The 11,056-nt window shown below is 36.0% G+C and overlaps 2 protein-coding genes across 4 annotated transcripts; one reads left to right on the forward strand and one right to left on the reverse strand.

Annotated features, from left to right (window-relative positions):
- Positions 1-867: 867 nt before the first annotated feature.
- mrps31 (mitochondrial ribosomal protein S31) lies at positions 868-4,238 on the reverse strand. The gene is made up of 7 exons (XM_048187459.1): positions 4,047-4,238; positions 3,287-3,721; positions 2,904-3,056; positions 2,165-2,311; positions 2,002-2,075; positions 1,426-1,563; positions 868-1,346 (listed from the first exon to the last, which is right to left on the reverse strand). The coding sequence occupies exons 1-7, from the start codon at positions 4,160-4,162 to the stop codon at positions 1,120-1,122; spliced, it is 1,290 nt and encodes a 429-aa protein (XP_048043416.1). The 5' UTR covers positions 4,163-4,238; the 3' UTR covers positions 868-1,119.
- A 245-nt stretch (positions 4,239-4,483) lies between these two features.
- slc25a15b (solute carrier family 25 member 15b) lies at positions 4,484-10,948 on the forward strand. 3 transcript variants are annotated; one of them, XM_048187466.1, is made up of 7 exons: positions 4,484-4,594; positions 5,677-5,761; positions 7,093-7,351; positions 8,532-8,669; positions 8,793-8,968; positions 9,608-9,766; positions 9,882-10,948. In XM_048187466.1, the coding sequence occupies exons 2-7, from the start codon at positions 5,707-5,709 to the stop codon at positions 10,001-10,003; spliced, it is 909 nt and encodes a 302-aa protein (XP_048043423.1). In that variant the 5' UTR covers positions 4,484-4,594; positions 5,677-5,706; the 3' UTR covers positions 10,004-10,948. The 3 variants fall into 3 exon arrangements, with proteins under 3 accessions (XP_048043423.1, XP_048043421.1, XP_048043422.1); XM_048187464.1 differs by lacking the exon at positions 4,484-4,594 and adding an exon at positions 4,931-5,140; XM_048187465.1 differs by lacking the exon at positions 4,484-4,594 and adding an exon at positions 5,165-5,563.
- Positions 10,949-11,056: the final 108 nt, after the last annotated feature.

Consider the following 11,056-nt stretch of genomic DNA (forward strand, 5'->3'; position numbering starts at 1 on the left):
ACTACCCGTTTGATGATGGTTGGAGCTGAACTGTGCAGGAATGTCAATTTCGAGGAACAGAATTGAACATCCCTTACTTGGGTCAAAATTATATATGTTTTAAAGGTTGTTGACCATCATAATTGGTATAATTTCTATTGATCTTAAAGAAAAAAGTTGTTCACATTAATAATTGTTTTTAATAAACTATGTAAGTGGCCTTGATACCATGAATGCTGGAAGATAATTGTGATAGGACCTTGATTTCCTTAAATTCTGTGCTTTTTATAATATACATTGTTTAAAAGCAGCTTTACAGATAATGTTTAAAGTACATTAATGCCTAGTTGTACAAATTTGGCATTTGGGTAGATTAAATACAGCAATGATATAAACAATCAAGCAGCTGAGATTTGCTGTACAGTATATGTTGCTTTATGTGAGTGTACTGTATGTATAAAAATAAAGCAGGATATATTTATAGTACTTCCAAGTTAAAGTTAATAATTCATAATGTGGTGCTATCGCAATCCATAAGGTTTGAAAGCTGTAAGGTTTTTGGTGCAGTAATGAGCCTAATTACTAAAAAGCAGGGTTTCAGATTATAGTTATATTGCCCACCCACATTTAAAGAAAGGAAGTACACTCACAAGGGTTTTAACAAAATCTGAATTTACATCAAAATTAATAACATTTTTTATGATTAATGTGCTTGTTACCCAAACCCAGTTCTTGAAACATAACTATGCCAGGGAATTTTTACTGGTCTCCATCACCATTACCTTTAACTGGAGAACTAAGGTGCAATTCTTTATGCTGCTTTGAAACAACCTGTATTGTGAAAAGCACCACATAAGCAAACTGAATTACCAGCAGCCTACTCAACTATTTATTGAAAAACAGCTTTAATATGACTTTGTAATTTTGTATATTATAATACAGCTAACCATTAATAACCAACAGCAATGATACAGTCTTTTAATGTCGTTATGGATGCAATTATTACTTCCAGTTGCTTAATGACTGCGTTTTCAGTTTTGCTAATTATTAGTGCAGTTAGGGTGTCAACTAGCTGGTTCTAGGGCATTCAGTACAGGTGAATCCAAAAGCCTCATCTGCCATTTTCCAATTCTCATTTAATTAAACCTCAGCCTCTTTCAGGACATTGTCTTTTTGCTGGAAGTAGTCTCTGAACCAGGCGATATGCTCCTGTTTCTGTTGAACCGTGAGGTGGTGATTCTTTGCGAGGCCTGTAATTACAAGCTCCATGAAGTGCCTGACAGGACCCTGCTGGGGAAATGATTCTTCAAGGTGCTTCTCCAAAAACACATGCTCATGGAAGGGCACATTCGCCTCCTCCTCCAGCCCTGAAAAAGTTAAATTAAGATTAGGTACAGGATTAAAAACAGGAAGATGACTGCAACATATTCCTGCATTAGTACTCACCAGCCTCATTGTTGATAGGATATTGCCAAAGTTTGCCCTCTTTGGTCCACTGGATCATCTCCTCAAAGCCATTCCGAGGCATCTGATTTGTTGTCTGGACAATTTGTTTAGCTAGATTAATGTCCCAAAGGGTGGGGCCTAAAATTCAGAGCAAGGCACAGGACAAGGAGTAATACAATTAGTTTCACCCAGAAATACTCAAATATTTCATCTATGTGTCAAATATGTTTTAAAGGATTAGTTCACTTTCAAATAAAAATTAGCCCAAGCTTTACTCACCCTCAAGCCATCCTAGGTGTATATGACTTTCTTCTTTCTGATGAAGACAATCGGGAATATTTTAATAAATATCCTGATGCATCCGAGCTTTATAATGGCAGTGAACAGGGGTGAACAACATCCTTCCGTATTCAAGTTACGAATATAGGATATTTATTAAAATATCTCAGATTGTGTTCATCAGAAAGAAGAAAGTCATATACACCTAGGATGGCTTGAGGGTGAGTAAAGCTTGGGCTAATTTTCATTTGAAAGTGAACTAATCCTTTAATGCCATTAAACAGAACCTCTCCTTACCCAGATCTGACAACGAGTCTTGCTCTGCACCTGCAGTGAAGATGTTCAGTCTCTTACTAGTGAAAGGACTCTTCCTTAAAAACAAAACGATGCACATGGTTAGCGGAAGATCTATTGTATTCAAAAATAACATTTCAGGGAAGATTTTTTTTTTTTTTTTTACCTTGTACGAACTGCATCAAGTTCACCAGTAATTCCTCTGTCTTGAGTATATCCCTGTCCGTCATCGTCAAAACGGATCTGGCTGCTAGGCCTGGCATTTGATCTGCCATTCTGCCTTTTTCCAACTTTCATATCAGCAATTATGTCTCTGAAAAAGAAAAAGGACACATAATGCTTCCTCCAAATGTACTAATGTTACACTTTATTTCCTATTTGACTCTTTCATACATTTATGTGGAAAAATCCATACAATAGCAACAAATAAAATCTAACATTCACAAAATCATGTATGTTTTTAAGCAATAAAAATTGTGATGTAACCAGAAAGAGCGACAGATGTTTTCTTCCGTATTGTGATGTGCATTTGAGTGAAATGAACTATTCAGAAAGGAAAAAAATGTAGGGCGGGGACTTGGTTCTATCCATTTGTTGACGATTGGATAGAGGCAAATCAGAATGCAAGCTCTGGGGTGGAGTTTAAGCTGACAAAATGATTGGATAGACTTGGAAGACTGATATGCGTCACCAGAGAGAAGTCTTATAATTTCAGCGGAAGATTGAGTTATGAAAGTTTGATTCAAAATTTCAAGCTCTTTCTAAAAAAAGAAAGAAAAAGAAATGTATGCATAAATGAATCATTCACAATAAGATCAAAGAGATGCATTTATATATTAAAAAGCAAAAAGATGAATTTTCATTTTATGGCGACTTTAAGAAATGACATCTGAAATGAGCCCTACCCTATGTTCTGTCCGTCAGCTCTCCTCTGGGTCTCAGGTATGGCTTCATGTTTCCTCAGCTGCTGAAGGAGCTCTGACTCCGCCTGATGGCTGTTTGGCAGTGTAGATGCAGCGGCAGAGGCTGCAGCAACCAGTGTTGGATTCAAAGTCTCACTAAAAAACATACAAAAAAACAGACAACTGCTGCCACTTTCACTTCAGAGATGATGCATTTTGTGCTAATCAGAAATTAAAAATATAAAACTGATTAAATATATAATTAGCCTAATTTATAAATCTTAATCGTATGATTATATATGGAAGTGCTGTTATCACAGGGATTTTGTCGCAGCATTACCTATTTATTTATGAATTATGCTTGTATGTATGTATGTTCAACTCACCGCTGTTGCGAACCCTCAGCTGTGGCATGCTGGAACATGCTGTGTGCACTTTCCATGGGCTGTGGGTCGGGCCTCTCATTGATTCTTGGGATCTTTGGGGGTCTTATTTTACGTATGGTTGTGACCTCCACCTTCATTGCCCCTAGCAACTCCAGAAGACTCTGCTTTCCAGTTTTAGTCTTGTCAAACTTTTTGCTGTCCTCAGGTTTAATCACAGGTTCAGTCTCTAACTGTGATGTCAACATTGCATTTGAGATTTCATTGCCCTCATTAATTTTTGTGTTCTCCTGTCCATCACTGTTAACCTCAGCACTAGCTTCATTCTCTTCTGGTCTCTTTTTATTGTCTTCTGACAGGGATGTGGAGCTCTCTTTATTTTCACTAAAAGAGATGCTGCTGGTTCCTAATGGCCTCTGGCTTGCTCTACCTGTGGCCCTGAAATAAAATTAAAAAAAGTCAGATGAAATTAGTGTTCATAATTAATAAATAAATAAATAAATAAACAGAATAAAAAAATAAAAAAATAAAAATAAAAAAACGCTTGGTTAAACACTTTTTAAATCGCCAAATTATAAAGCTATAATTATTAATTAGTAACACATAATCAACACGGGAACAGAAAATTGCGTATGTTGATCAAGTACTATTTTATTCCTATATTTGAGATATTTTAATTTGAGATTGAGATTTTGAACAGACACAAACATCAGTCAATATGATCAGAACTGTCACCTCTCAGTGTCATAAATCTGTAACTTACCAGATAACAGGAACAAAACTCTCCCTCTCTTTACATTTTGAGGATGGCAGTCCTCTATTCTGGATATGAATTAATCCATTTCGGACCTGATATATATGTATTAATCTTCTGTACATGATTGCCCCTCTCAGAAGACCTCAATGTCGTCCATGCACATTTACCTGTGCAGCACAATAAACTGTCCGGACAGGCGCCTGAGACGTATAAAAGTTCCGGGCGTCTTTTTTTGCGTCCAGTAAAGTGAATTTATAACTCATTTGCCACTTTTTTCTAGTGTTTAAACATCCAGTGGTTGTATTTGTTTTAATCAATCTGTATCAAATACATTGCTACAGGACAACTGATTCGGATTCCAACAGGAAAGGGGAAGAGTTTACAAAACTGGTCCAAGGGAGGGGTCTGCCGCTGCCGCTGTCAACCTCCATCCCTCCAGTGATGGGAAGCCCGAGTCATTTACGCGAATCGGTTCTTTAGAACAGTTCGTTTCCAAGAAGTGGTGAAAAATGATTCAGTGATTCTTATTACACCACGTTGCTCTTGACATCGTGGTGAGGCATTTTACATGCTTTAAAACGTTTTATTAATTCGTTTTATGTTCTTTTATTGTTTAATTAATAAGGCTGTTCATTGTAATTCCGTGTGAGAGTTTAATTTATTGTATCCACGATACATTCAACATGATTAGCACTTACATTAATAAATATCTCTTTTTTCACGTTAATACAACACTGTTTATTGACATGTTTGTCAAACAATCGTATATACATTTCCCGTACGTTTTATTTAAGCTATTTGGTTATTAAAATAACCTCTTTTAGAGGCACTCGGAATGAGTCATGAGAACTGCGAGGACCGATTCAGTTAGCTTTGTGACCGAGTCGTTATGATTTTGCTCAAACGATTCATTGACCAGATCCGACTCAATTGAACAATACGTTCACGAATCAGACATCGCTAGCTACACTCCTTACATACGGATCCCTTACAAGAGGTCATGACTCATCTGATCGCAAATGTGTCTGTTCAGTAAGCAGCCAGCATGAATCAAACCACCTTGCTACATATTTTCGTTTTGAGCGCTTTCTTGAAATAAGGTAGGCATGCTTGGTGAATTTTTATTTTACTTTTTAGATGTTCATTCTCGCTAGTTTTCAATCTAGGTGATGCAAGAACAGGTCTGTCTGTAAAGAGCATTTTTTTAATGTTACTTTATTTTGCGTCCACTTAACGACAGCCACGTAAAAGCAAAAAATTTGCATCAGAAAGGCGTAAAGATGACGAACATCGCTGTGGTTGAAGAGCATAGCTTTGAGTGTTAGTTTTTCAACGCCACATGGTCTGCATTTGTGGCTCATGACTTAATTTCTCCAGCCGGCGACCTGAACTTTGTTGCTATATGAAACTTGAGATTCAGCTCCATTTTGTCTGCTTATGTAACTCTTGTACATAACTTTATGTACAACGTATTAGTTATACTTCAAACCTGCTGCAACAAATCCTGAGGAGAAAGTTACACAGTAAGGGATTGTGTAGGGGTTTTACTTTCTGAGTAAATTTACATTGTTTAAAAGTTTTACATTGTTTAAAAGTTTTAAGTATTCTCATGCTTTTGCACATATCTTTGAATTAGGATTTCTTGGAGCACTTGGCACATTTCACCATGGCACCACATCCGGTGGTTCAGGCAATAATAGACCTCTCTGCTGGAGCTATAGGTAACATAACTTCATCTTGCATCATCTCATTTTGGAGGGTCATTCAGAAACGTTGTCCTTTGATGATAGAGTAGGATACACTTTATTTCGGCACCACCATCTGTGTTGTAAACCCTTTCTTTTGTCAGTCCTTTCTGACCTTTGAGCTGTGAGTTTATGCTTACCTCTGTGGTTTCACAGCCTAGACCTATTGTCTCAGCAGTCCCTGCACCACACACACACACTGACCCAGGGCTACATTTCCCAAAAGCATCGTAAGCCTAAGTAGATCGTTGAACCATTTGGCACCAATGGTCTCTATGATAAACTTAGCTCACAATGCTTTTGAGAGACCAACCCTGGTCAGTGAGTGTGTGTAGATGTATGTGATTGTGTTTGCTACTGTTTGTATATTAGTTGTAGATCATTGCTTTGTAACTCGGATACTACGTCTCCTTTAATTTCTGTTAACACTTCATTTCATTCTGTCATTTTAAACTGTGTGGTCAAAGTAATAATGCAAAAAAAAAGTTTGTAACAACAAAAACGAGCAATATGCAAACAAATGTATTTATTATAATGATTACAGTCCATTTTAAAGGTCCCGTTCTTCGTGATCCCATGTTTCAAACTTTAGTTAGTGTGTAATGTTGTTGTTAGAGTATAAATAAAATCTGTAAAATTTTAAAGCTCAAAGTTCAATGCCAAGCGAGATATTTTATTTAACAGAAGTCGCCTACATCGAACGGCCAGTTTGGACTACATCCCTCTACTTCCTTCTTTAATGACGTCACTAAAACAGATTTTTGACTAACCTCCGCCCACAGGAATACACAAGAGTTGCGTTTGTAGAGTGTGTTTGTCGCCATGTCGTCGAAACGCTGTTATTTTCATCCCGCAGTCCAATCACCGGGTCTGATTCCGGCTCAAATTGATAGGGTAAAATTAAAGACATGTTTACAATAACACTGAGCGCATGCATCTCCACGTTATGGTAAGAGGCGTGACCTTTCCGGGCAAGATGCGCTAAGCTGCTGTCGAATCACAACACAGGAACCGCTGGCACAATCAGAACTCGTTACGTATTTCTGAAGGAGGGACTTCATAGAACAAGGAAGTCATCAGCCCGTTTTTATGACAGTGGAAACAGTGGTATACAGATAAGTAAATTATGTGAAAAATACTGTGTTTTTTTTTTTTTTTACACGCGAAACATGAACACATGTTATATTGCACACTATAAACACAATCAAAGCTTCAAAAAACCACGAAAAACGGGACCTTTAATTTTCATTAACAAGAGAAGAAAATCTCTCTCTCTTTCTGTTCTCCCGCTCCTCTTTCTGCTTTAGGGGGCACAGCTTGTGTATTTAGTGGTCAACCTTTGGACACGGCTAAGGTGAAAATGCAGACATTCCCCACTTTGTACAGAGGGTTTGTGCACTGCTTTGTGTCAACATACAGACAGGTGGGCCTTCGAGGGCTCTATCAAGGTACCACACCAGCCCTCATGGCCAACATCGCGGAGAACTCTGTGCTCTTCATGTGCTATGGCTTTTGCCAGGAGGTGGTGCGCTACATCTCTGGTCAGGAGAAAGGGGCTGTGCTCAGGCAAGTGTGTCACAAATGTCGCATTTACATTTATGCATTTTAGCAGATGGTATCCAAAGCGACTTACATTGCATTGAAGTTTATCATTTCATGCATTCCCTGGAAATCGAACCCTTAACCTTGGGGTTGCTAGCGCCATGCTTTACTGTTTGAGCTACAGGAATATTATCTATTATATAGTTTCCAAAAAACAAATGCATGATGGAAGGGGTTTGCTTCTAAAATATCCTCCTTTTTTCTTTTTTGCTTGAATTGAAGTGATGCAGAGAAGGTTGATAAGGTTTTTTCCATATATAATTAATTGCAAATAAAGTTGTTTCACTGAAGTGTACATGATGTACATACTTTCACATTTTCTTTGGATATTATTTTAAATATTACAGGAATTTGTTATTTTTCAGTTGTTTTTGAATAACCTTTTCATAAAAATGTGTATTTTGTGATAAACAATATTGTTTATATTGTAGATTTTTTTTTAAAGGGTTTTGAAAGAAGTCTCTTATGCTCTTACACCAGGCTGCATTTATTTGAACAAAAATATAGTTAAAAAAAACACTAATATTGTGAAATATTATTATGATTATTATTATTATTATTATTATTATGATAGTATATGATTTTAAAATAACATTTGTATTGGAATATATTTAAGAAAGTAATTTATTCCTGTGATGGCAAAGCTGCATTTTCAGCAGCCATTACTCTAGTCTTCAGTGTCACATGATCCTTCAGAAATCATTACTATATGCTGACGTCATGCTCAAGAAACTTTTTTATCATCATCATACTGGATACTGTGATACATTTTCTCAGGATCCTTTGATTAATATGAAGTTCAAAATAACATTTATTTGAAATAGAAATCCTTTGTAGCATTAGAAATATGTTTTTCACATTTGATCATTTAATGTGTCTTTGCTGATTAGTTTGTATTTAATTTGTATTCTTGTACTGATTTCTTTCAAAAACAACAACAAAAAAATCTTACTGACCCTAAACTCTTGAACTTTTGAATAGTGTGTGTGTGTGTATATATATATATATATATATATATATATATATATATATATATATATATATATATATATATATATATATATATATATATATATATATAATATTATAAAATCACTATCGATCAAAACATTTTTAATTTTCCGTGTGTTTCCATTCTGTACAGTGACATGCAGAAAGCATGCGCAGGCTCTGTGGCCTCTGTCTTCTCCTCTCTGGTCTTATGTCCCACCGAGCTGGTGAAGTGCCGACTGCAGGCTATGCATGAGATGGCCACCTCTGGCAAGATCAGCCAAAGTCAGAAGTAAAGATTGAGCTTTCCTTTCCTTGGACACTGTGCACATATTTTAAATTTACATTTAAGAGCTAGTATTACTCATGATATTGTTTATCTCCTGTCTCATCATCATATCTCTCTGTTTTTCAGCACAGTTTGGTCGGTGATAAAGTCCATTATGCATAGTGAGGGTCCTGCAGGCTTCTTCCAAGGTTTAACCCCCACAATTGCCCGTGAGGTGCCAGGATATTTCTGTTTCTTTGGAGCATATGAGCTCTGTCGCTCTCTCTTTGCAGAGTACATGCACTGCGGCAAGGATGACATAGGTATGGAAACGGCTATATTTATAGATTTTGCATTTTATCTTTAAAATGTCCTTATCTAAATATATTGACAACATGATGACTAACAGCATGCTTTGTTTCTCATTTATTGATTGGTCTGGTATCTTCTGCTGTGTATTTAATGAAATGGCATACCTGAGTCAGTCATTAGGAGGAAAAGGACAAACATTAAGATCAGTCAGTAAACAATGAACTCTTTGTTTTAAATAGAGCCGGTCGTTAAGTTTACTCTGCCGATAGCGACAGAAATGTTAACGTGAAAAATCATAACACAGTGCGCTGGCTGTAGGAGTCTCTTGTTTCAGGTAAAAAAAAGTCAGTTTAATTTAGAAAAAAAAAGTTTGGGGTCAGTAAGATTTTTAGAAAAAAAATCAAAAACCGTAAAAGAATACGGCAACAGATAAACACAATCTTACTGTTACTGTATTTTTGATCTAATAAATTCAGTCTTGGTGATATTAATGTAAAAATCTTACTGACCCCAAACTTTTGAACTATAGTGTAGGTTCAGTGTTTGTTTTAGTTGTTCTAGTTTGCATCTCTTTGCTCATATTTGTAATGTGCGTGGCATATATTCTGAGATGCCCATGTTTGATGAGTTTGCATGTCTGTGTTTTGTAGGTGTAGCTCCCATTGTGTTCAGTGGAGGTTTGGGAGGAGCTTGTCTCTGGCTTGTGGTTTACCCAATGGACTGTGTTAAATCCAGGATACAGGTCATGTCAATGACAAGCAGGCAGTCTGGCTTCTTTAAGACTTTCATGCATATCTTCAGAACAGAAGGTAAAAGAAAGATGTGCTGTGCTACATATTATGTATAAAATCACAACTATCTGTTTGTGTTTTTAACATGTTACCTGAAACCCACATTTGACTGTTTTTGTCTCCTCGTTTTCAGGCGTAAGGGCTCTATATTCTGGTTTGACTCCCACAATGATCCGTACGTTTCCGGCCAACGGTGCTCTGTTTTTAGGTTATGAAGCCAGCCGCAAAATCATGATGGCACAGTTTGACAGCTGACCCCTCATTAACAGTATACGTATATTATCTTGTTGGGTTTTTAGCAATTTTTAAATTAACATTCACCATGGCCAGTCTATAGTATTTCAGTCAGCATGCCATGATTTGTGCACATTCTCTAACACGCATGAAGCTTTGTTGTATTTATTTGATATCACTTTACAACAAGGTTCTGTTTGTTGAGTTAATGCATTAGGCATCATTGAATAATAGTTTTTCAAAAAAATTTAATTTAGGTCAATGTATAAATATAGTATGGTTTATTAAATTCATTTGTTCATAATACATTCATGTAAAAATGCACAACTTGAAATGTTAATGTAAATTTTTACATATACTAAAATGTTAACAAATTGAGCTTTACTGTAAAGTGTTACCATTATTATTATTATTTTTTCATTATTAGGGTGTTTTTCATGTGGCTAAACCTTGGTGTGATGGTCTAGAAACATGAACTTTTTGGTGCTCCATTGTGCTAGTAACACTAGTCCCATCATGCCTATCATTTGCATGTAGAACCTTGTAGTCTTGCAGTCTACCTCGCTGTACCTACCTTGCCATTTTCTTAAATCTTTAATTCCTTTAGAATATACTGTTGCTATGCAATTAACTTTTAAACACTAATAGACAAAAGGAACATTTGAGATTAAACATGAATGACTGGACTGCTAAATGACTGAGTGTAGTTTTAGGAATACACTTTGTATTTGTATTTATTTTGTTCAGTTAAGATTTCTATTCTTTGTATGTTTGTATTTGGTTTTGTAGTATTTGAGATGAGGTGAGAATGCCTTCAATTTAAAGTGTTTCTCTAGCTTGCTTTTAAATATGATGGGGTTCAAAACAGCCTGAGACAACCTTGTGGAAATACTTCTAGCTTGCATTTTTAAAACATAACATTTTTTTTTATAAAAAAAATAAATAAAATGTCCCTTTTTTGCTTCATTTACAGTGGTGATCAATGTAACAAATTTGGTTAATGACCTAAAACTGGTGAATTGTAAATAATTCTTATTCATTTTACATATTAACCTTTCCTTGTTTTAAATTCTT

The sequence above is a fragment of the Megalobrama amblycephala genome, linkage group LG4 (genome assembly GCF_018812025.1).
Source record: "Megalobrama amblycephala isolate DHTTF-2021 linkage group LG4, ASM1881202v1, whole genome shotgun sequence".
NCBI lineage: Eukaryota > Metazoa > Chordata > Actinopteri > Cypriniformes > Xenocyprididae > Megalobrama > Megalobrama amblycephala.